Below are 26,006 nucleotides of genomic sequence, written 5' to 3'. Positions count from 1 at the left end.
CACCTGACCTCCAACCCCCTCCTGGGTTCTCATGTTACAAGCTCAGGTATGTTCCCTCGGCAGACTCCCATCCCCCGATGCAGACCATCCTAGTCACACTCCCCTGTCAGCATTCCCACACCCCAGCAAGAACAGTCCCAGTTCGTCACACTACAAAAAAAAGGATTCTGCATGGACTCCTCCGGACGGTCGAAACAACAGACTGGATTTCTACATAGATTGCTTCCGTCGACGTGCAAAGGCTGAAATTGTGGAAAAGCAACATCACTTGCCACATAACCTCAGCCATGCTGAACACAACGCCATCTACAGCCTCAGAAACAACCCTGACATCATAATCAAAAAGGCTGACAAAGGAGGTGCTGTCGTCATCATGAATAAATTGGAATATGACCAGGAGGCTGCTAGACAGCTCTCTAACACCACATTCTACAGGCCATTATCCTCTGATCCCACTGAGGATTACCTAAAGAAACTACACCATCTGCTAAAAAAACTCCCTGACAAAGCACAGGAACAAATCCGTACAGACACATGCCTAGAACCCCGACCAGGGGTATTCTATTTGCTACCCAAGATCCATAAACCTGGATATCCTGGACGCCCCATCATCTCAGGCATTGGCACCCTAACATCAGGCTTGTCTGGTTATGTAGACTTTGTCCTAAGACCCTACGCTACCAGCACTCCCAGCTATCTTCGAGACACCACTGACTTCCTGAGGAAACTACAATCCATCGGTGATCTTCCAGAAAACACCATCCTGGCCACTATGGACGTAGAAGCCCTCTACACCAATATTCCACACAAAGATGGACTACAAGCTATCAGGAACAGTATCCCTGATAATGTCACAGCTAACCTGGTGGCTGAACTTTGTGATTTTGTCCTCACCCACAACTATTTCACATTTGGGAACAATATATACCTTCAAGTCAGCGGCACTGCTATGGGTACCCGCATGGCCCCACAATATGCCAACATTTTTATGGCTGACTTAGAACAACGCTTCCTTAGCTCTCGTCCCCTAACGCCCCTACTCTACTTGCGCTACATTGATGACATCTTCATCATCTGGACCCATGGAAAAGAAGCCCTTGAGGAATTTCACCATGATTTCAATAATTTCCATCCCACCATCAACCTCAGCCTAGATCAATCCACACAAGCGGTCCATTTCCTGGACACTACTGTGCTAATAAGCGATGGTCACATCAATACCACCCTATACCGGAAACCTACTGACCGCTACACTTACCTACATGCCTCCAGCTTCCATCCAGGACACACCACACGATCCATTGTCTACAGCCAAGCTCTAAGATATAACCGCATTTGCTCCAATCCCTCGGACAGAGACAAGCACCTACAAGATCTCTATCAAGCATTCTTAAAACTACAATACCCACCTGCTGAAGTGAAAAAACAGATTGACAGAGCCAGACGAGTACCCAGAAGTCACCTCCTACAAGACAGGCCCAACAAAGAAAATAACAGAACACCACTAGCTGTCACCTTCAGCCCCCAACTAAAACCTCTCCAGCGCATCATCAGAGATCTACAACCTATCCTGAAAGATGATCCTTTACTCTCACAGATCTTGGGAGACAGACCTGTCCTCGCTTACAGACAACCCCCCAACCTAAAGCAAATACTCACCAGCAACCACACATCACTGAACAAAACCACTAACCCAGGAACCTATCCTTGTAACAAACCCGGAGTTGATTGTGTCTAGTTTGCATATCAATTCTAGCTCAGCAGTTTCTCTTTGGAGTCTGTTTTTGAAGCTTTTCTGTTGCAAAATTGCCACCCACAGGTCTGTCATTGAATGGCCAGACAGGTTAAAGTGTTCTCCTACTGTTTTTTGAGTGTTATGATTCCTGATGTCAGATTTATGTCCATTAATTCTTTTGTGTAGAGACTGTCCGGTTTGGCCAATGTACATGGCAGAGGGGCATTGCTGGCACATGATGGCATAGATCACATTGGTAGATGTGCAGGTGAACGAGCCCCTAATGGTATGGCTGATGTGATTAGGTCCTATGATGATGTCACTTGAATAGATATATGGACAGAGTTGGCATCGGGCTTTGTTGCAAGGATACGTTTCTGGGTCAGTGTTTTTGTTCAGTGATGTGTGGTTGCTGGTGAGTATTTGCTTCAGGTTGGGGGGGTTGTCTGTAAGCGAAGACAGGTCTGTCTCCCAAGATCTGTGAGAATGAGGGATCAAATCCCTCAGGATTTGGGATAAGGATGAAGGATAAGAATTAAATCCCAGCAGTTTCCTGAGCCCTCTCTCCCCATCCTGTGGGGACTCCGCAAAGGGAAGGAGGTTACAGTATGGCCCTACATCAGCTAGAGATGGGCCCAAGATGCAAATCAGGGATTGTGTGTGGAGTCTGACTCTCTTCCTCCCTGCAGTTATGGGGTGTTGGCACCTGGGGTTGGGCCTCAGCCTGTTAGCTGCATCATTCGTACCAGGTAGGGTTGCCAACTCTGATTGAAGCTATTCAGGGAGATTTTTTCCCCCAACATGATGTAATGTCATTTTCTTAAAATATCTTATTAAAATCTCCCAGATTGCTTTCACTAGTCACCGGGAGATCAATGCGGATTCTGGGAGACTCCAGGCCAATCCTGGAGGGCTGGCAACCCTGGTGCCAGGATTTGGGCTCTGGTTCTCACTCTCCCCTCCCAGCAAAGCGCAGGGTATTCACACCCTGGATTTTTGCCTGGCAGGTTACAGGCACAGCCAGACTAGCAGCCAGGGTCTATCTTAGATTCCCATCTCCCCACAGGGCCAGGTATTCGGGCCCCGGGGGGCTTGGGGCCAGGGCAAATCTGCTGCGCCCTCCAGGGCTTGGTGCCCAGACACCAGGGTGATGGGCCCCAGGGCTTCGATCAGCCTGGGGCTCAGGCCCCTTCTAGGGCTGAGGGTAGGGATCAGTGTGTGTGAGACCCACCCAGGGCAGAGTGGGGGCTGGGGCCCGATCCTGCAGGGGAGTGGGAGGAGGGGCTGCCGGCCCCATCTCTAGGGGTGACTGGAGCCCCGCCCCCGCCCGCGGGTCGGGCCCAGCTCTCACAACGAGGCTGGAAAGGGCTCAAATAGCAACTCGGAGCCCTCCCGCAGCTCCTCTAGCCTGGCGGGTCCTCCCCTATCCCAGCTCTCCCCGCGCCATGGCCTCCACGCGCAGCTCTACTCTCCCGGCCCATGATGCTGCGCGGCGGCGGCAGAGGCCCAAGATGGCGGCGGAGCGGCAGGTGATCGGCGGTGGCGGTGGCGGCGGCCGCCGCGGGGGAGGCGGCGGCGGGAGCAGCGGCGGCGGGGCCGGCCCGGAGGAGAACAAGGAGAATGAGAAGCCCGCGGGGGCGAAGGCGGGGAGCCTCGGGGACAGCCTGGGCCTGGAGAGTATCCTGCGGGGCCGGCCGGGCGGAGGGGCCGCGAGTGAGGACGTGTCAGTCAGGCCAGGCGGCGGGGAAGCCCAGAACTCTCTCTTCCCCCCCCCCCCCCCCCATACACACGCGCGCGCGCGCTCTGTAAAACGGAGGGTTTTTGGACAGCTGGGTGAATTCCCAGCGTGGCTCAGTGCTCCCCTCCCATGTGGGCACATACAGCCCGGCTGTCTCTGCCTTGGGTGTTCGCTTTGCACTGTTAACGGATGAGGGTGGGGTATTCGGGAGAGGGGAGAAACAAAGGCGTGGCGGCGTGTAGTCGTGTGGCTTTGGAAGAAATGCTGGGGAAAGGGACTGGGAAAGCAGCTTTTCTCCCTCTCTTTCATGCTCCCTCCACACTGATAATTACAACATAGCAAGCTGCCCTTTATAATAAAGTTACGTTACATAGTTAAATCAGTGTGTATGTTTGGGGGTGGAGGGGCAGAGCGGAGACTGGCTTTGACAGGTGGGAAGGGAAGATTTTGTACTATAATGGAAGGATGTTTATAGCTTTATGCACATCTAATCATCCTGTGCAGTGTATGAAGCTTCCCACCACCCAAAGTCAAATACTGGACCTCAGGTTCGAAGTAATTTGTTTGCATATTGCTTTTACTGGTACTTGTTAGTACTCTAAGGTTCTCATTCCTGTTTTGATGGGCCCTTGTGCTGGGCATTGCTGAGCTGTCACTCAGTTGTATATTCTTTTGTCCAAAATAGAAGTATTTGTGAGATGAGGTAAGGAGTAGTGTGAGATTTGTTATGGGTTAAAACATGGAGAAACAAATGGGAGGTGTCAGGCACTGATTGGTACTGCTGAGGTGTTTTAATAATGTAAATTGGTACAGTAGCATGAAAAAATCTGGACGACACTGGGTTAGGCTTCTGGTAACGTCACCCTGATTCTGCAGAAAATGGGATGTAAGCTTTGCATCTTTGATGTGAACTATGGTTCTATCCTTTTGACACCACCCTTGCAGACAGTGTAACAAATATCACTAACCCTCAAAAATGGAAAATTCTGGTCCAGATTTTATTTGCTTGGAATATGGGTATGTGGTGTATGAATTTTACTCAATACTAATGTTTGGTTTCTCCAAGAGAACTTGTTATAGTGGATAAAATAGGTGAGTGACAGGCACTTTAGCAACTACAGTTTGTATCATCCTGGTGTGATAGGTATGTTTTGTGTAGCATGTAACTTCCATAAAAGGCTATTGAGAGCAGAGGATCCTTCCTGCAGTTATAATAAACTGTAATGGAGTTAGGAATCACAATTGATAGTTTAAAATAAATAATGTTATACGGGAGTTAGGCCTTGGCTACACTTACCAGCTAGTTCGACGGCTGGAAATCGAAGTTCTGGGTTCGACTTATCGCGTCTAGTCTGGACGCGATAAGTCGAACCCGGAAGTGCTTGCCGTCGACTGCGGTACTCCAGCTCGGCGAGAGGAGTACCGCGGAGTCGACGGGGGAGCCTGCCTGCCGCGTGTGGACCAAGGTAAGTTCGAACTAAGGTACTTCGACTTCAGCTACGTTATTCACGTAGCTGAAGTTGCGTACCTTAGTTCGAATTAGGGGGGGTAGTGTAGACCAAGCCTTAGTGTTCTCCGGGGGTGGGGGAGGAGTATTCTGTTTTTCTGAATTTGTAACAAAATAGCACTTTGTGGATTACTATGTATTTTTAAAAACTGTTAGTCCCTTTTATCCACATTTGTATTTTTTATCGCACTATGCAGAGAGCACAAGATGCTTCTACAATATAGAAAAGCTAAGAATTATTTTGGTTAAGTGAAGCCTCATACATATTGCCATGTGTCAACCTGAAGACTAACCAGAAGCTTGGGATTCTTTCCAATCACTGTGAAGGGATCAGTGAGGTAGTTTTTTATAAAGTTGATTTACCTGTTGGTACTTTAATTAAAGCTGTAGGCTTTTTCTTGTGAGACGTTTTAGTGTGAAACTAGCTCAGCTGCACAGCTGTTGCGAAACTGAGTTGTATCTTGCAGTAGGAAGAAATGCAAATGGAAACTAGGACACAAGTCATAACTTAACTTCTGGCAATAGTGATATAATTTAGCATTTGTAGATGAAGTGGCAGACCCAGTGTCACATCAGTGGTGGTAGGCATGCCCAAATCAACAAAATTGTAAGTAAAGAGCTGCTATGAATAGAATATAATAATGAATATATTTATATAACTAAATCTAAAATGGATTTAAAGAAAATTCAAGGTAAATACTTAGAATTAGGAAAATTAGGGGAAAAAAGGGAGTAATTTGTTGTAAAGCTTGCCTACACTCCAAAAGTGAAGACTCCTTTGTTCTAGAAGTATTAGGTAGTGGTGTAATTTTAATACTTCGGTAGTTCAAGCACTGTATTTTAGGTGTACTTTAAAAGCAGCATCTTTATCTTAAAGTACCTCTGAATGAAAGGGACTTCAATTTAATTATTTTCTTCCATAACTACTATAATTGGTATTAGTTTTGACAAGGTTAGTATCCTGATAGGTGCTGTAGGAAATGTAATGTAGGGTTTATATGTAAGGATTACAGAGATTGATTCTTAAATATAAGTGAAGCACTCTCTCCAAAAACACTTCTCTTGAGCTAAATGTTTTCTGGGAGTGTCTTTCCCAAAAAATAAAAGTACTGATTATCATTTAAATGAATTGAATGAGTAACATCCATGAGGGCCACCAAAATGTACAGTGCAGGTTTCTTTTGTATAGTATTCATTAATTGAAAGTTTTTTAAGAGTGAAGCAAACACAGGAGACACAGGTAAATCAGTCAGTGTTTATGCTAAAGATCATAATCTTGTCTGGAAACCATTACGTGAAAAAAATAATTGGTGTGTAAATACTATTACATTGTTTTCCCACAAAACATTTATTGAAGTAATATTCATTTTAATTGTTTTTTACATTTGCTTTACTAGTTTTCTTTAACCAATTTTCAGTGCAAAATTAAACATTATTCCTACCATCCTCTTTACAGGAATATCTATACTTAGGATATGATTCACTTGGGGAAGACTGCTTTAGAAAATTAAAGTAGCAATTATAATACATTCAGTAAAGCGCATGTAACACCGTTTTCAGGAGAGATCAAACAATAAAGCTCAGCAATGATTCTAAAATTATAATTTTGCTGGCATAGCTATGTCAGTTAGATATGTTTTTGGGGGTTTTTTTTGCCGCATAGCTGTACCAACAAAACTGTAGGGTAGCTATTGTTATACCAGCAAAAGCATTTATGCTGGTATAGCTCATTTCACTCACTGTATTGGAATACTGACAGAAACACTATTGTGTTGGTATAATTGAATCTACACTAAAAGGGTTTTGCTGGTATAACTATACTGGCAGACCTAAGTGTAGACCTGGCCTTAATTTGTATCCATAGGATTCTGAAAAATAAAATATGGTGGTGAGAATTTCTGCAGACCAATCAGCTCTTGGATTTCTTGTTGAAAGGTTTCACTAGTTCCTCTCCTGTACACCCGACCAATATCTGTTTTAAAGTTTGTGTCAGAAAAAATCCTGTAGAGTTCTGTCTTCTCCCATTAGTTTAGCATAGAAGGGCATACCAAGACCAAACTCTGTACAATCATAAATGTTCCTTAATGTGAATTCCAGTTCTTCAGATTATTAAGGAATCCCAACAGCAGCATGGTTTACGGCACGGAGATTTCCAGAGATACAGGTTAGTATGTTAGCAGATGACACCAAGGTATTTTATATGTATTTAGCTTGATTAGTGTAAATCACTATGTCAAGTCAATTTTAGCTCAGAGCACATTTACGTGCCAGTTTGCTGCCATAGGCAGGAAAAGATGATTACTTTGAAAACCAGTTGCCAAATAAAGAGCCATTGTCAGAGGCTTTGCTGTAAATGGATGTCCCCATTGTCTCTAAATTAAATTTAATGCTCTTTTACTAATCAGATTATTAGAATACTGGGGTTAATTTGTTGCTTGGTTTTTGATCCCTCATATTTTCACTAATGAGCTCACTAATACCTTGTTAATAGCCACTGAACTTGTCTTAAGGTGTGTGTGTGTGTGTGTGTACACATTATTCTTCTAAGAAATCATTTGGAACACAGAGTATCACCTTTTAGTTAGTCCAAATCAGTGGCTATGACATGTCTGTTTACATATTGCTTTATTGCTACGTTTTTCTGGTCTCTTTTAACTATCTGCCATATCTCAGGTTTAATGCTCCTGTTATGTTTCTTAAATTTGGCTCTGTATTGTTTAGAAACCTTCACTCCCAGAAACTTGTACATTGTCATACCAGGTCTCATTCTTTGGAAGAACTGATTTTATTTTTTGGTTATTTGCAGGGGCTATTGCTCCCGCAGGCTAAGACGACTCCGAAAAACTCTTAGCTTTAAGATGGGAAATAGACACAAGTTCACAGGGAAGAAAGTAACTGAGGAGATTCTCTCTGACAACAGGTATTCGGCATGGGGAGAATCTGGTGTTGGGTAGCAGTGCATTAGTGAATTGCTCCTGGAGGTAATTTATCTTCTCACAGGTCACAAATGAACAGTTTGGGTGTTATTCTAGTTCACAGCTCTACACCTCTCTAAACCACTTACTTTTGTGGAGAGTTTTTATTTTTTTAAAGAATTTTAAAACCTAAAATAAAGACCCAAGTTCTGACTAGAATATGGGGAGCTCGGACATTGATAGTGTGGTGTGAGGGGAAAACATAATTCCTGTCCTCACTACTTGGCCCTAGCTACTGCTGTCAATGCTGGTTTCTTGAGCAGTAAAGTTCAAATATTTTCAGGGGAAGTGCTTGGTCAGCACTTCTTTAGAATAGCCATCTGAATATAGACAACTAAAATGCTGTTACCAGCAAGAATGAGATTGGGGACATGATCCATTATCTCTGAACAGAAACACTTGTTTGCCATTTGTACTTGTGCCTTTGAAATTCACCAGAATGTCTTTTCTGGTAGAACAACTGGAGGGCAGCCAGAGCTTTGGGCTCATTTCCCAGCTGCTAGAAACAGTTGATTGTCTGCTTTCTCATCTTTTTTTTTTTTTTTTTTCCTCCCCCCTCCTTTCGGGGGGATGAAAATATGGATTTTTAGCCCATGGGATTTCTTTCCACCTGGTTTGTGTTAATATTCTAAAATGCATCTGGTTGTTGAAAATGGTGGTTTTATTTTTAATTATGTACCTGGAAAAGCAGTAAGACTATTCTACTTTTAGTCTTTTTCCCCAGGATTTTGTGACACTGCAAAGCGGAGACTTGATACTAAATTTTCTTTCATGGCTTTAGAATTCCTGAAGACATCTTTCAGTAGTTGCATCTCAGTAACAAGCAGCCTTCCTGTGCCTGTCCTATAGGTACTTGCTGTTGATACTGATGGATGCAGAGAGAGCCTGGAGCTATGCAATGCAGCTGAAGCAGGAAGCCAACACAGAACCCCGCAAGCGATTTCATTTGCTTTCTCGTCTGCGCAAAGCCGTGAAACACGCTGAAGAGCTCGAGCGCCTGTGTGAAAGCAATCGGGTGGATGCCAAGACTAAGCTGGAAGCTCAGGTTACTTCTAACACATTCAGTTTTCTTTTCTAGCAGAGGCAAAGGATAAACTAACCTTTTGTTTCTAGTTGAACAAAGGGTCCTTCTTTGTAAACTGACACTAAATTGCCTGCTCTGACTTCAGATTAAGAATGTCCAGGATGATTTTAGTTTACTGGTTATTGAGCTCTAGTGTGTGTGTGTGTGTGTGTGTGTGTGTGTGTAGTTTGATTTGAGTAGTTAGCAAGTCTGTTATTTGAGCAGTAGCACTAGAAGCTTTACACTAATGCCTGGAGGTCTCAATCAGAATCAGGGTCCAACTGTACATGTGCTGTATAAACACACATTAAGCAATGGTCCTTGCCTTGGAGTTTAATTTAAATTTAAGATTAAACAAAGGTGTTTTGTTTTTTTTAAATGGCAGGAATGAGGGGAGAGGATGAGGGTACAGCATTCCTAACTCACTTCAGAAAAGAAAGCTGTGCTGTCATTTTGCTGAGTGCAGCATTCTGAAAACTGAGCAACATTTCTTACCAGATGTAAGCTACCAATTTTTCAGAGTCCTAAAATATACAGTAGAACCTGAGTTACAAACACCAGAGTTACAAACTGACCAGTCAAGCCCACACCTCATTTGGACCTGAAAGTACCCAGTCAAGTAGCAGCAGCAGAGACAAATTAAAGGAAATGCAGTACAGCACTGTGGTAAACATAAACAATTTAAAAAAAGGAAAGCAGCATTTTTCTTCTGCGTAGTAAAGTTTCAAAGCTGTATTAAGTCAATGTTCAGTTGTAAACTTTTGAAAGAAGAACCAGAACATTTTGTTCAAGGTTATGAACACTTCAGAGTTACGAATAACCTCCGTTCCCAAGGTGTTCGTAACTCTGAGATTCTACTGTATATCTGGATCACAAGTAACATGATTGCCTGCTGGCCAGTGGAGACAGGAAACAATCATTGCTTTGTGATACTAGTTTCCTATGAAGGGAGCTCTAATAGCTGCTCAGATATGATTGAAACTGCCATTTTGCAGCTTTTGTGGGCCTTTGCTGGGCTATAGAAGTATCTTCTGACAACAGCAGTGTGTGGGTAATGATTGCAAGATAGACCAACTGGCTTGTTTTCATCTCACATCAGGAATTTGTAACTGTCAGTGAAAAAGTGATGCTGTTAACTACTGCCATGTAAGTGTAAAATCAAAACTTTTTCATAGATGACATTATTGCTTGAATTAGGATTTTTTTTTTGTAGTGGCAGCAGTGTTAATGGACACACACGATGGAACTATGCTCTCACAATTAACTTGTCCACTTGTGCTCCATCTGCAGGCGTACATGGCTTACCTCACAGGAATGCTGCGCTTTGAACACCAGGAGTGGAAAGCGGCTATGGAGGCTTTCAACAAATGCAAGTGAGTTTCTCTTCCTTACCATCTTTGTCAACTTGAACTTACTTAATACAATTTGATACAAGACTAGATAAGTCTAGGTGAGCCGCTTGTTAACCCTAATTGTTTGGTTTCTGCCAGAGTTCTGAAAGCTCTGATTGCAGTTGTGCTAACCAGTAGCATGATGGTAGAAAGCTGAGCTGTGGTGTTGAAACGGCTTCCTGCAGAGTAATGGTTTAGTTGTCAGCAGCCATCTTTTCCCTTAGCAGAGTCTTAATATCCTATTTAAAAAGAAATGCTGCAGTTTAATTTTTCACTTTCCTGCTGCAGGACTATATATGAAAAACTGGCCAGTGCTTTCACAGAGGAACAGGCTGTGCTGTATAATCAGCGTGTGGAGGAGATTTCACCCAACATTCGCTATTGTGCCTATAATATTGGTAAGTAAAGTAGGGGAACAAATACTTAAAGCAAGGATTGCTTTCAAGGCAAGGATTATTGGAATGTTTATCTTAAACTTGTTGACACATGGGAATGAGTCCATTCCTAATGCTCTGAGCAAACCCTGCAGACTCCTTCATATGACTGACAAGGCCCTTCAGTTCTGCAAAGTGGAACCAACACTATGGTTTTATGTAATGTGGATAAATACATACTATGGGCAAGATTCAGACAAAGTAACTTTTTCCTTCTTCCCAAAGTTACCTAAGCACTAGTCTGTGTTCTAGAGACCTGGGTTCAAATCCTGTCTTAGTGACAAATGAAAATGAGTTCGGTCTCCAACTCAGTCTGTCAATTCTTTCTCTCAGGTGACCAGTCTGCTATCAGTGAGTTAATGCAGATGAGACTGAGATCTGGTGGCACAGAGGGTCTTCTTGCTGAAAAATTAGAGGTAATTCACTGCATGGTCCAAAATTTGGAGTGCGTGGTGACCAGCTCACCCTTTTGGCTTTGCTTTTTAAGTTAAATATCCATGCATTGTACAACCAAGAGACAGAGGAGCAATGTTACTTTATAGGGACCAAGGTCATATCCTCTAGAAAGTAATGGAACCATGAAATATATGCCAACCTTTAATTTAAAGTAAATGTGAGGATTAATCAAATATTCAAAAGTTGCATTCATTTAAATTCAGTCACTCGCCTCTGTCTACACTTTTCAGTCACTGATCACCCAGACTCGAGCAAAGCAGGCAGCTACCATGAGTGAGGTGGAATGGAGGGGCAGAACTGTCCCAGTGAAGATAGACAAAGTGAGGATCTTTTTATTGGGGCTGGCAGATAATGAAGCGGCCATTGCTCAGGTAACTAAGAAATCACTTCCAGGTATTCTATGCCAGTGTTCTAATATCTTCTGCTTCTCTAACCTATATGCTGTTTGATTGGGACATACTATCTTATTTGGGTATTGTTGCTGTATGCTGATGTGTTCTACCTCAGAAATAGCTGGATTTAAATGGTTTCAGTGTGGTAGCCGTGTTAGTCTGTAACAGCAAAAAGAACGAGGAGTACTTGTGGCACATTAGAGACTAACAAATTTATCTGAGCATAAGCTTTTGTGGGCTAAAATCGGGTTTTAGCCCACGAAAGCTTATACTCAAATAAATTTTAGTCTCTAATGTGCCACAAGTACTCCTCGTTCTTTGTGTATTTAAATGGTGAGTGTCGTAATCTCTGATCATATTTTGTAAATCTCTTTGGGGTCTTCAGATGAAAGATGCTGTATACATGAAAATAGGTCAGCTACCATTTCCCAAAAAACCCTGGTTCTTTAAATATCACCTGTGCATGGCCATTAGATAGAAGCAAAAGGGCCATGTAACTAGCCCTTTCCTTGGAGAAAACAAGTACTGTTCTGTGTCAGAGCGAATCTGGGAGTTGTGGCATGCTTTTGACTTACATGAACACTGTAAAGGAACGGAGGAAAAGATGCCTGATAAACAGCAGATCAGAAAACACTTGCAGTCAGAGTAATTATGTTTGGTTGTGCACAAAAGACAAGATCCCCTTCTCCTCTTCTTCCTCCCCCCTCCCCCCCGCGCGCGCGATTATTAGAGTTCTCAGGGAAGGAGTTCAGAAATAATGCTCCTGCCTTGCATTGGCTACAGTTCTTGAGCTGCTGCTGTTTGAAGCTGCAGCCTATCTTTAGCAGTCACTGTTTCTTGTTTCTTGGCCTGCTCCTGACTACATCAGCAGTTGGGAAGGCTTTCTCTACAAGCAGGAAGAAAAGTTTAGTGGAGTGGGCCCACAGCTCAAATTGAAAATAGTTTTTAAGAAGTCGAAGATCAGAGAATTAAATCAAACCTTTATTTTTTTACAGAATGGAGTCAGTGGGTGGAGGTAGAAAATGATAGCTGTGCTTTAAAGGAAACATAAGGCAAATGGAGTTTGATTATGCAGCCTCTAGAAGTTCATTTGTATTGATCTCACCTGAAACTTTTTTATTTTTATGCAATCATATTGATTTCTGAATAAGTAATGCTTAAATTCAAGTTATGGGTTAAAATGATGATCTCAGAGAATTCCCTGCAAGTAATATAGTAGTATGACCAGTAGGTGGTGGTGCAGCTTCGCTTTTGTGTTCATCAACTTTGTCACTTCCATTCTTTCGATAAATGCAGGTTAATGGTTGTTATGGTGACCAGATGTCCTGATTTTTGGGTCTTTTTCTTATATAGGCTCCTATTACTACCCCCACTCCCCTCCGATTTTTTCACATTTGCTGTCTGGTCACCCTAGTTAGCTACCCCCTCTCTTCGGGTGACCTGTTCCTTATGAGGTGACAGAATGGAATGCTGAATTTGATTCCATCTTCTTTAAATAGTTACTGAAACCTTCTAATGGGCTTCCAGAGGACAATAGTATGACACCAGATTTGACTATCCTAGTTGCTATAGGTACAGATCACAGCAGTCTCAGACTTTCAAAGATCTATATTGGACTCTGCCAAGAGAGGCTACTGTCTGAGATTCTTCAGTTGTCCTGTTTGTACAGTAGAACCTCAGTTACGAACACCAGAGCTACAAATGGATTGGTCAACCATACACCTTATTTGGAACGAGAAGTACACAGACAGCAGCAGAGAACCAAAAAAGCAAATACAGTACTATTAAATGTAAATGACTAAAAAATTAAAGGGAAAGTTTAAAAAAAAATTGACAAGGGAAAGAAACTGCTTGTTTCATTTAAATTAAAATGGTTAAAAGCAGCATTTTTCTTATGCATAGTAAAGTTTCGAAGCTGTATTAAGTCAATGTTCAGTTTTAATTTTTGAAACAGCCATAACATTTTGTTTAGAATTGCAAACATTTTAGTTATGAACAACCCCCATTCCTGAAGTGTTTAATTCTGAGTTTCTACTGTATTGTGGCAGTATCGAAAAGCCCATGCCCCTCTTAGTATCTAGAGGTTGCTAAGCTGGGCAGTGCTTGCATTTAACTCAGTTGCTGAAGGTAAGGATAGATTTTCCTTCAGCTGCATTTGACCAGAAGTGAACATAAACCTATTATGCCCTCTTGTGGGTAAAATAAATGCAGAATCTTGGAGCATGTACTTTTTAGCTGCTTTGTGTTAATTGGGGAAGCAGAGGAAAAAATGTTAAACTATAAACTCAGAGAGCCAATTTCATTCAAATTTGACCCAGGTGTTTCTCACTTGTGAGCATTCCCCTGTATAGAGACTAGATGCCATGACTTGAAGGCACATAGCTAACCCATAGCCCAAGTTGAATGAAAGAGAGTATAGAGTTCGTAAGTGCTGTATCAATCAGTTCTGTCACTGTTCTCCTTTGTAAGGATTCTGTGATCTACTCTGTAGTAGAAGGAGAGCACTGCATAAATGGGTGGAAGGAAAATAAGTCTACTACGGATAATTTGTCCTTTTTACTCTAAGATTGGGCATTTCTAAACTTTCAGAACTAGAGCTTTAAGTCAAGTCAGTTTCAAGCAATTTAAGTCTGTCCCTCATCAAAAACTTGAGCCTGCCCAATGCCAATGTTTCTCTTTCTCTCTCTTACCCCTCCCCCCCACCCCCTTCACCTCTGACTTCTCTCAATGGACTTCAGTCCTGATCTTCAGCACCCTGGTAATGCAGCACCTGGAGCAGACTGTCAGTTGTAGCGTGGCTTTATGTGATCTGATATTTACTATATGCACTACTTCTGAGATCACTAAATATATGTAGCATAAACCAAAGTTTAACTTTATAGTATTTATTTTCAATTGGAAAGGAAAGCATTTGCCTTACTGTACCCTCTATCTTTTCTTTATCTGCGCTTGATATTGATACCTGTCTGGTTTCCTTTCTTTGTGTCCATTGAAGTTGAAATGCTCCTGTGGGTGGAGTTCAGAATGCAGTTAGATGTATCTTATGTTTCTGATTATTCACAGCAGTTAGTCCTGCCTTAATTTTTTTTAAAGAAGAACTTTAAATAAAAGGGTTAAAAATGTTTGCAGTCTGCGAGCCTACAGTTTTTTATAAAGGGGTAAAATAAAACATTCTTGAATGGGTTTGTTAAACCTAATAACTTGGACAGTCTTTGTGGGGAGGATAAACAGTCTGAAAAGCAATTGAGTTTTATATTTACGGGGCATGTGCAACAGAACTTCTGTCCCAGAGCAAAAAAATGTAACTAGCTGTATTGGGATAATGCTATTATTTTTAGACCCTTTCAAAACTCTACGCTTCATTGCGGTTTGAATTTAGGGGAAATACTAGGTTGCTGCAGGAGACTAGAATAATCTGCTTACACAGTGGTGTATTACATGGAATACAGGGCAACAGTTTCTCTCATTTATCCCAAAGGAGTTCTAACTTTCTAAACACAAGTGGGCCTTTTGTGAATTCATTTGCAGGCAATTTTCCTTACTATATCAGCGTGGTCTTGAATTTATTTTAAATGCTCTTTCACTACTAGTTTAATAGTCATCTAGTTGAACATGAAGTGAGTTTCTCAGTGGATTGTTCAATTGGTTGCACAATGTGTCAGTCCATTAGGTGAAGAGCAGGATCCTCCTGCTTGGATGTGTCAAAAGGGTGTGTTCTCACTTTTCTTCTTTTGAGTGTTCTAGGCACAGCACCGGGAGCCAAGAACTCCTGAGGTCTGACCATGATTCTGACAGACTTCTCGTATGGTGTTGAGGAAATGAACTTTTCTGCCTTGGTTATACATATTAGTGAAATGCGGGCTTTGTAGTTTTAAAGGTGCTTTAATTGAAGTGCTATTAAAGGATTAGCATTATGGAAGGAAAATGAACTGGATACCTGATTTTAGAAATTCTTACTGCTGTGGGAGAAGTGAGATCAGAATAACAAAACAAATTGAAACTTGCACTCTCATCTAGGTTTCCTAAGACATGCTGCATTATCTCAAGTTGTTTGCTATGGGCAGGAATGATTTCTATTCGTGTCCTGAATTGCACTAAGTACAGTAAGTGAATAAGGCTAGATCCCATCCATGTTTCCATGAAAATGAATGCAGTATTTTAGCACTCTGACGTTGCTTTATTAACTTGATCCAGGAGCGATGGCATAGGGTAGGCAAGGAAGTGTAAAATACCTTGCTGCTTTTCTGGTTGGTTGCAAGGTGCACCCTCTGTTCATCACTTGTGACCAAATCATGTAACCCATAGGTGGATGCCCTGTCTTTGGTGGACCTGGGGTTTCCTTGTTTGGTTTTAGATTAGTGTGTTTAGTTTTCGGTCTTTAAGTTACATAAGAGCATACCATTCTTACCAGGTCAGCCTCCTCTCCTCTGTTTTAAGCGTTATGTTGATTTTTTTTTTAATTATTTTTAGCTAGTTTAGTTTAGCCTTTGATGTCAGGAAGCTCAGGTTAGCACCGAAGAAGCTAAAAATGTATCTGGATTGGATCACAAAGTCTGCAAAAGAGGATCGTTTAACAAGGCCAACTGAAAGTCAAATTCCTATCACTCTTACAAATGCAAAGAAATTGAGCTCTCAGTGTCATGGATTAACAGTAACAAAGCTTTGGTCAGGGAAGGGCAGGCAGACATAAGTAGGGAGCTCTCTGGAATGCGGTCTCTAAATTGCGTGTATTTTCTGATAACGAGCCCAGCTCATTTCTCATCTTCTCTCCCCCCCCTTGTTTTTTAATTACCCTTGCTCAAATTTTTCTGTACTGCAAGATAGCTTGTCTAATATTTACTGACCATATCTATTCCAACTGTACACGCTGGGGAAATGCTCTGGCACTATTCAAAGGGTCACTTTTGTACTTAGCATTCTTGTCTGTCCAGAAAGTGCAGAAATATCAGATGAAACATTCTTTCAATAGTTGAGCTGTTATGAGAAAAAACATTACCGTTTGTGGATGTTTGTAATGAACCAAATGAACTAGAAGGGTTGTGTTTTGAAAATGTACATTAAGCATTTGTCCACCATTTCCCGCTCTGACCTGCTGGAAGGCAGGCTGCTGATAAAATACAGTTCTAAAAGACTGTAATGCAGAAACAGTTGATTTCAGTTAGAGGATTAATACCAACCTAGCACATCTTGTGACATTGGGGGCTATTTCTATGGGAGAAAAGAAAAATAGGCCTGGGACTGTATTACTGTAACATTTTCTGGTTCATTATGCTAACTAAAAGAAATTACTTAAGCATTTTGAAGGTATTGGTGAGTTGCGGATTATTATTGAGGATATAGAGACTTTCATCTCTAGTCATTAGTTTGCTACTATGGCCAGAGCAAGACACAGAAGGACTATAGATTGACTGGGACACACAAAATTAACTTAAACTCTCATACCTAGAAGCGATTTCATTAGGTCAAAGATGAGACTGACAGGACACTGAACTTGAGTTGCCTCTTTTAAAAAGGACTTGAGTCTCCTAGGCTGTCATACTGGAGCAGCACTAATCTTTCACGCCTTGGGGAAGATTATCCGTATTTTCACATAAATAGCCTTTCAAACAAGAATTCCAGATTACTTTGCTGCTTTTTCTTAAACAGGTAATGCAGTAAATATTGAGGTATTAAATATGCATTGCAAATGTTGGAGTGACGTCTAATGCAGTTCTTGCGCTCCTGGGTCAGACAAGGGAAATGGAGTAAGACAGCTAATGTTGAATGTAGGGGAACAGGGAGGTTGGCTTGTTTCTTGGCCTGGCAAGCAGTGGGTGCCATCCATCTATGAAGTAGTGAATGCTTGGAGTCCCTTCAAGTTTATTTCAGGAGCAACTGTGACGGATTCTGAAGGGTGGTGGTTGTGATGTAACTCACCAAAAATTTCAGTGTGTAAAGGAAATCAGTCTGTAGACATCATTTACTCTGCTGAATTTTTACTCCGTCATACATGATCATATCTCATCCTCTTTGCATTTTCTTCTGGTGTCCTCAAGTAACAGCACTATGTATCAAGAGGGAGAGGACTCCACAGTCTTCAGATTGGACATGCATTCTAGCTCTGCAACCCATTGTGCTACTGATCAGAAATCTGCCAGCATTTCATTCCTCCTTTCAAAGTGTGTAGAACTAATATAGTTTGTAAACGTGAAAACTGGTTCCCACTGTATTGCCTGGAAGGAATTCTTACTAAAACCCCTTCCATGCTGGACAACAGTGAAACTTTCGGGCAGTTTAAATGCCTCTCTCCTTTTCCTGGAATCTATCTATGCCAGCACTGGGGAAACAGCGCCTTAAGTTCATCAAACATGCAGACATGAGTGGTTGCTCTGTAGTACAGTTTTGCTGTTTAGCAATGGTTTGAGCATGTACAGTTACATGATCCATCTATGCATTGTGGTCAACATTTTAAAAGCAATAACTTGGCAGAAGTTTGAAAAGACTTAATGAAGGAAGATTAACCAACTCTTCCACAGTACCAGCCCCACTAATAAGAAAATGTGGTTTTTGAGAAATACTTATTTTTGTCTTTTCTGTGTTGTATTTAGGCAGAAGGAGAGGAAACAAAAGAACGTCTGTTTGAGTCTTTACTCAGTGAGTGTCGAGATGCCATACAGGCTGTTCGGGAAGAGCTGAAACCAGACCAGGTAAGCACTAAACGTATTACTACTGCCAAAGATAGAGGTGTATAGCATTTCATCTTCTAGGGTCTCTTGTGACGTTAAACCCACATCCTCTGTGGCCATAGTTACTTTTGGCTCCATCAATAACAAGGTGTGCTGCAGAGTAATTCAACAGTGGCCAAAGTTCCTCATTATAATTGAACTCTGCCTGGACATAATCTCCACCATTCATCCAATGCATTTTTTTGTGTGAGATGATTGTTTCCACTTGTCCTTCAAAATTTGAGTTTTCTTATTCTTTTACTCCAGTTATCAATTTAAGTAAATCGCACACAACTTTGTTCCAATTTCTGCAGAAGCAACGGGAACATTCTCTGGAAGTGGATTCTGGGAAAGTGTCCAATATCCAGTACCTTCACAGGTAAATGCCTGCATTCTTAGGGCAGTGTTGCATTCCCATGTAGATTTTGAGAATCTCCTCTTAATCCTTTGTCTTGGGCCACCTTAGTCTTAAATCATCTAGACCTAGTAGATCAAGTAGAATCTGATTTTTCCCTTGCATTCATTTCTGGGAGCATTGGACCCAATGTCCCACTTTCATGCCCCTTCTCCCCCTCCCCCCCCCCCCCCGAACTTGCTGTACTAGTTACTTGGTAACTAGTAGTGGAAAAACTATCCAAGAACTGCTGTGAATGACTTCCAACAGAATTTCAAAGCTTGTGTAAATGGTACTTTCTAGCTACCTGACGTACATCAAGCTGTCAACAGCCATCAAACGCAATGAGAGCATGGCAAAAGCTTTGCAGAAGACACTGCTGCAGGAGCAACAGTCCGAGGATGATGGCAAGCGAACAGCACGGCCTCAGGACCTGATTCGCCTTTATGACATCATCTTGCAGGTAATGCCAGGACAGAAAAATCTGACTTTCAGGTGTCTCACTGGGACTTTTTAAAAATGTAGTGTGCCAAAAGGACTAACCAGGAAGAACCTGGAAGAGGAAACTACAGTCAGGATTAATGTGATTGGCTGAAAGGGTTCAGTTAAGTCCATGGTACCCAGTAACCACTTGGGAATATTTAAAGTGGATTAAACATTAGTCAAATCAGCATTTTGAGATTAAGTCTTTTGAATCTCATTCCCTAATGCAGAAGTTCTCAAGCTTCCATGTATCACTATGATGCTGTCTCATTTCCAACTGCTAGATTAAATTGACAGCTAAAAGTAACATTAGAAACTTCCTTAATGTTATTTCTTGTAAGCAGTTACCATAGTTACCACATGGATGTTCCATTGGTCTGGTTAGTTTAATGGGAAGGGAGATGTTGCATGAAAGAAACTAACAATGTGGCTCTTACTATGAAAGAGACACGAGCGTTCATTAGGGTTTGACGCATTCCAATTTTTCTGTACTTTGTACAGAATCTGGTGGAACTGCCACAACTTCCTGGCCTAGAAGAGGACAAGAACTTCCAGAAGGAGATAGGACTGAAGACACTTGTGTACAAGGCTTATAGGTAACCCTTTGGACGGAACAGCAAGGCTGTTTATTTAGCTGGCAGTAAGCAACAGAATTCTCTAGGGCTAACCAGGCATGTATTCTGGGAAGTCGCATAATTAATATTCCAGTACAGCTGCACAGGACTGGATGGGGGAAGGGTAGTGGGGGACTCTGAGTGAAATGAGTGGGACTACAAGTGCAAGCTGGGGAAGATCAGCCTGACCCAGATGTATACCTCAATGTTGGGGCAACCTGTTTAAAACTACATACTTTTGAATATTCAAGAAATATGCTCAAGGCAAAGCAATTAGTCATTGTAAGGGTTAACTTTGCTCCTCACCCTGCCAGGTGTTTCTTCATTGCTCAGTCCTATGTACTGGTGAAAAAGTGGAGTGAAGCCCTTGTTTTGTATGACAGAGTCCTGAAGTATGCCAGTGAAGTCCAAGCCCAGGCTGGTGCTTATAAGAACAGCTTGAAGGTATGAACCAAACTCTTCCACACTTGAGAATTCAATTAACTGCCAGTAACTAAATAGGCCGCTATATTTCAAATATGATCTTTAAATGGTGGGAAGAATATTATTGCCTTGAGCTCTTGTAACACCTTGTGCTTGTTACAGGCTTTATGATGAAGTATGCTAGTGCAGGCATGGCTCCCTCCATCCTGCCCTGTATGATTGGAGGGGGAGCGAGGGAAACCTAGATTTTCTGCAACAAAAGTATCCAGTAAATATCAATGACTATTAGATGCCTAAAAATAGGAATATAGCTGCTGCTTATACAGCTCATCACCAGAGTAACAAGGTGCCTACCTGTATAGCTGTCCAAAAAAGATTTTTAGATATATTCTTATGTCCATGTGTCTGGATTTCACTTGAAACAAGGCTTATGTGGTACCATAAGGGCCATTATATATGTTCATCTCTGCTCTGAGAATTGATTGGCACTGCTCTAAAATTCCTAGTTTGTCAGAGTTGAAGAGTCTAAATTTTAAACATTTCTGTCCCAATTCTTGTTAAAACTTTGCTTTATTCAATTATTTGAGTCTCAGAGGTATTCTTAAATGATCTAGGAGTTGCCTGATGTCCAGGAGCTGATCACTCAAGTGAATGCAGAGAAATACTCCCTGCAGGCAGCTGCTATATTAGGTGAGTTATGCAATCCTGCAGGAGAACTGGCTTCCCTCAGATTCAGTCATACACATTTATTACTGCAGCCACTTGAGCTTTTTCATCTGTAAATGCTACAAGACTAAAGTTGCTTCCCACGTGTTTTCTCGATCTATAGTGTATTCGGAAAGCTGTTCCTTTCCAATTCCAGCCTCTTCTAGAAGCTCTGCCTGGTACTTCTAGGGCTGCCACTGGCAGACTAGAGCCTTCCCAGCTTATTCTGTAATCAGAGGTTTCAGAAATCTTCTGAAGGTCTCCTACCCCTTTTACCGTTCTGCAAAGAGCACTCTCACGAGCACTTAAGTGCCACCAAAGATAAACCGCATCCAATGTATGGCACCTTCGTAGCAGTAGGGTGTGCATTGGATTCCCTGACTCATCTATCACTGGGTCTGGCTTAACAAGCAGACGCTAGGAGGGCTCATTGAAAGAGGAAAGAACTCTTATTTTATTTTGACACAGTTGTACTGAGTCATCATTCGATGCCAATTGAATTGGGGAATTTGTGACCTATACCAGCCTGTATTCATCTCTGGCAGACAAGAACTGCTGAATCTGCCTTGCCTGCAGATAGAACCAGGGGAGATCTGACTTTTTCCCCACTCCCTAATGTTGTGGATTGGCCCCATAACTTGGGGCTTTTTGCCCTCACCACTTTCCATATAGCTGTCACAGTGCCATGCCTCTGTTGGGACTGGGAGAACATTTCTGTGACCCTTTAGAAACAGGAAAGGTGGGGTGCTTGTAAGCATGACCCCGTTTGACTTGCAAACTAAGCAAGCTCTCTGCTAGAGTACTCAATCTTCCATATGCTGAAAAGCATGAGCTCCAAGGTGATTTCTGATCACATCTTATGAGTTTTGACACTAATAGTCTATCTTCTGAGGTGTTCTTAATAGACTAGCTGTCTGCATATTCATATGGCACTTCTGTGAATCTTTCAGATGCAAATGACACCCACGAGACTGAGTCTCCATCCCAGGTCAAGGATGGCAAGGTGAGTCATGGCTTTGTGCACTGGGGTGAAAAAGGCAATTTCATTAGCACTAGTATTTCTAATGGCCTAAGCTGATTGCTTTCCCTCTCCCCACACGCACTGAAGGGGTGTGTGCGTGGGGGAGGGGAGAGGGTTCCTTGTCATCTCAAGGTAGCTAACTGCAGGACTTCAACTGGTTTGGGTAGGGAAACTGAGGCTGCCACTGCAACATCTTGGGTCTCCATTTTTGGGTTTACAATGCAGTGCCCAGTGCATGGGAACACCGCTTTTAGTCTGTTATACTTTTTTTTAGCTGTGGTGGTGATGAATGAGTACCAGAATGCAGCCAGTGCAGCAGTCTCAATACCACTGCTCATCCGGAGTGTCTAGATGCTGCTGCTTGGCCATCAGGCAAGCCATGATATGTCATCAGCTTGTTTAATATTGGTGTCTGGATCTCTTTTCAGCTACTCTCTGAACGGTTTGAGACATTCTGCCTGGATCCCTCTCTTGTCAGCAAACAAGCCAGCCTAGTGCATTTCCCTCCTGGGTTCCAGCCAATCCCATGTAAACCCTTGTTCTTTGACCTGGCCCTCAACCATGTTGCTTTCCCACCTCTGGAGGACAAGGTGGAGCAGAAAGCGAAGAGTGGTCTCACAGGATATATCAAGGGCATCTTTGGATTCAGAAGTTAACTAGTGGCCTTCAAAGGAAGGGAGGCCTTCTGTTGTGGAAAAGCTCCAACAGGGTCCAGAACATAAATATCTGCAGCTGAAACCAATAAGGGGAGACTTTTACCATCTTATTCCCTGTGTTGTGTATGTGCCTGTGCACTTGTGTTCTTTCCCAGTGTATTAGAGGAAAACAGTCTACCCCAGGAACATGTGTACTATATAAATGTCTGATAACATCTGGAGCAGAGAAATTCCATTGTCCTCTGAAAAGTTGGAGTTTGCTTTTTGACCAGTGCCCCATTAAGGGTCAATACACACAATGGGCCAGGCATAGACGTATCTTGATGTTCATCGATGGTTGACATTCTAATTTGATGCTCTGATCAGAACATTCTTTGGAGGTGGGAGGAGAAGGGCAGGAGAAGGCAGGTGTTGAGGAACCAGAACTCACAAAAGGGGCTGCCTAAGCGAAGCGTGTGAAAACTAGCTAGGGAGACTGGATTCCTGCAAGTGCTGCCTACCACTCCCTGACTTAAAAATATATATAGTTATGTAAAGAGAAATCTCTTATTTTTAAAAAATGTTGCATTCAGAAAGGAGAGCTGAAACTCTTGTGCGAAGAGCAGGGGTGGTAAATACTTCAACAAATTTTAATGATTACCTAATCTGTGGTGGAGTCTTGTCTGAATTTACACGTTGCAGCATCTGTGTAATCCTTCTTCATTGGGACATCCAGTTAAATGCCTAACTACAGTATTGAACAGCCTTTTCGGAACGGGTTCTTGGGAACTTAGCTGCTCATGGGTGGCTTTAAAAGGAGCTGCTCAGTCTTCATGGAAAACTGAAAATCTGTTTATCCTACATGCTCATTTCCTTTCTTCTCACTTAAACAGGCTTGCCTGAAAACAAAACTATCTTTGTCTGGAGTTCATCTCCTCCTGCTTATTTCTCATCTTCAGTCTTCTGACTTTGCTATTGCATTTGATTGTTATGGAAATAATTTAAGATGAGGAATAAGTAACAGGAGCCAGTGGATTTTTAAGCAATAAGATCTTCTCTTGTACTAGACTACACTTTTGTAAGAGTGCCCAGATGCTATGGTGATGGATGCTTTTGAAATGCAGGTAGTTTCATATCGCTGTCTTTAATAAATAATAATTAAAAAAAAAAAAAAAAACTGTTCCTAAATTAAAATTTGGACATTTTCCATAAGCCATGTTTGGGTCTTCACTGAGGATTACTGTAGTTGGATGTTGAGAGGTAGCAGTTTGATAGCCTACAAGTTGTCTTGGCTTTCATACTGCCTCTCACTGCTGCATTGTTTCAGCATGAGGGCTTGGTAGTCCACAGGCTGGAAACAGAAGAAAAACTGGTTTATGCAGATCTAGATTGTGCAGTGTTGGAAATATTCCATGAAAAATGCTTCTCCATGAGATTGGAGAGCAATATGGAATTAATATAAGAGGTTTAAAAATGATTGAAAATAACAGACTTGGTATTCCAAGTTGATCTGATTCATGAATTCTTAAAGTACAAGACAATTTCTTGCAGCAGGACTCCTATCCCTAGAGGTCAAGGGGGTGGTGGGAGGGGAAAAAGAAACTGACCCTGTTTCTCTGTATATTTTACAACATGCAAATCAAGTGGGTTTTCTGATATTCTGAATCTTCATTTAGTCTCTACCTGGGAGGGGGATTTTATAGAAGAAAAACTTAAGCTGGATGTTAAAGAATATTTTTTAATTTATCAAATGATGAAATTTCAAACACAGCTGTGGTCCTAGAACATTGATTTCTGTCAGTTCTCCATAAAGCCTGTTTGTTTAATTTTAGAAATAAGACAGTCATATGATACACTGACCCAGCCCTTTTCTGGAAACTTGCCTCGTGGTGTTTTTCTTTGACTGTACTTTGCTCTGAACTTCTCTCCTCCCTTTTTCTGATTTTACATTAAATCAATTTGAGAATTATTTTCCTGTTTGCAATGCAAACCAAACTGTTTTTTTGTTTGTTCGCCTTCTCCTACCCCAAGCTTAAGGGGGTCTGGACTCATTCCAGTGAAACTTACGTTGAAGCCAGTTTGAGTGATTGCTGTTACAAATGGTTACAGGCAGTTAGCCTCTTTGTTAAACATCCTGTGACACACAACTGATTAGTTTGGACACATAAGAAATCCTAAAACAATAAAGTTTTATTCCTAATTTCTGAGGCGTGTAGTTTATATGAAGCGCAGGAGACATGGGCATTCGTTACCTAAAGGATGAGATTGATCTTCTGAAAACTCTATCATCTTTGAGACTATTCAATCCTGTGATTGGAGAATCAAGAATAATCAATGAAGACTCAAATGTGTGCACCATTATCAGATATAACTTTATTCTTTTCCTTCTTAACATGTTCATATTAAAAAAAAAAAAATTAGATCCTAGATTTATAAGCAGTGTGTTGCTCTTTGCATTTTTGAATGATGCGGAAGAAACTGATGAAGCGCTAGGAAAATATCCAAAGATAGTAAAAATATGTACTGCTTTCCCTTGAGTAGCTAGTAACTGCTGTCACGATGAAAACCAGATTGTGTTAAATTTATTGAAGTTCTTAGCACAAAGGCTGGATTTGGAACTGCTGCCTTAAGGTCTGACCGTATTGTCGTAAGGAAACTAGTGGGGCAGTCTTTGATAGAGGATCTGACGCTTCTACTGATAGAATCTGCAAGGAAGGGCCAAAATCCTCAGCAATGACTAAAAGGAGTAGGTTGGTCAGTTGGGGTTAGTTGCCAAACTTTCACAATGCTTGCACATCCAGAGGCAAAAAGCTGAACTCATCTGAGATTTATGAACCTGGCATGTGAACCTTTTCTTCAGCTCTTATCAGAGACAGTAAAGGGCTCCTGTGATTCAGAGCAAAGCTTAATCTTTTACAAACTAGCTGCTGGCCCCAGTGGTGAACTTGTTTACACACAAAATACGGCTGGTTGTTGAATTGCTCTTATTTAGACTGCAGAGTTCACTTTGCAGGATTTAGTACCTTTGCAATAACTGCAAGTGACTGACTGAAATCGTACAACCTAATTCCCAGACAAAACTTCAGTATAATTGTTAGTGGGGAAGAATACACTTCACATGCAAAATGTTAATAAATGTAAAAAGTTTAAAGGCTGACATAGGAACCCTAATTCTACATGCATTTATCCTTGTCTATCTATTTGTTGGCTGGAAGAACCTATAATGCTTAAAGCAACCGTTGAAACGTATAATATAAAGGGTGAAATGAAAACTGCTGATCAGTGAAGAGGAACAAAATGCTGGGTTATAATAAAGGGATGGAGAATAATCGAGGC

The 26,006-nt window shown here is 41.8% G+C and overlaps 1 protein-coding gene across 1 annotated transcript; it reads left to right on the top strand.

Annotated features, from left to right (window-relative positions):
• Positions 1–3,237: 3,237 nt before the first annotated feature.
• SRP68 (signal recognition particle 68) lies at positions 3,238–24,639 on the top strand. Its single transcript, XM_054047150.1, has 16 exons — positions 3,238–3,412; positions 7,078–7,144; positions 7,787–7,900; positions 8,805–9,000; positions 10,309–10,391; positions 10,698–10,807; positions 11,177–11,259; positions 11,530–11,670; positions 18,279–18,377; positions 18,710–18,774; positions 19,093–19,252; positions 19,774–19,868; positions 20,201–20,330; positions 20,924–20,999; positions 21,965–22,017; positions 22,464–24,639. The coding sequence occupies exons 1-16, from the start codon at positions 3,247–3,249 to the stop codon at positions 22,689–22,691; spliced, it is 1,866 nt and encodes a 621-aa protein (XP_053903125.1). The 5' UTR covers positions 3,238–3,246; the 3' UTR covers positions 22,692–24,639.
• Positions 24,640–26,006: the final 1,367 nt, after the last annotated feature.

The sequence above is a fragment of the Malaclemys terrapin genome, chromosome 13 (genome assembly GCF_027887155.1).
Source record: "Malaclemys terrapin pileata isolate rMalTer1 chromosome 13, rMalTer1.hap1, whole genome shotgun sequence".
NCBI lineage: Eukaryota > Metazoa > Chordata > Testudines > Emydidae > Malaclemys > Malaclemys terrapin.
Note: the sequence above shows the minus strand (reverse complement) of the source record. Positions and strands in the feature narration are given on the sequence as shown.

Bases quoted from the DNA above. Each gene is read 5' to 3' on its own strand.
- SRP68 (XM_054047150.1), top strand. From the start codon at position 3,247: ATGGCGGCGGAGCGGCAGGTGATCGGCGGTGGCGGTGGCGGCGGCCGC. The intron at 7,901-8,804 runs GTATTCGGCATG...CCTGTCCTATAG, and splicing joins GAGATTCTCTCTGACAACAG to GTACTTGCTGTTGATACTGA. The intron at 19,253-19,773 runs GTAATGCCAGGA...TACTTTGTACAG, and splicing joins TTTATGACATCATCTTGCAG to AATCTGGTGGAACTGCCACA.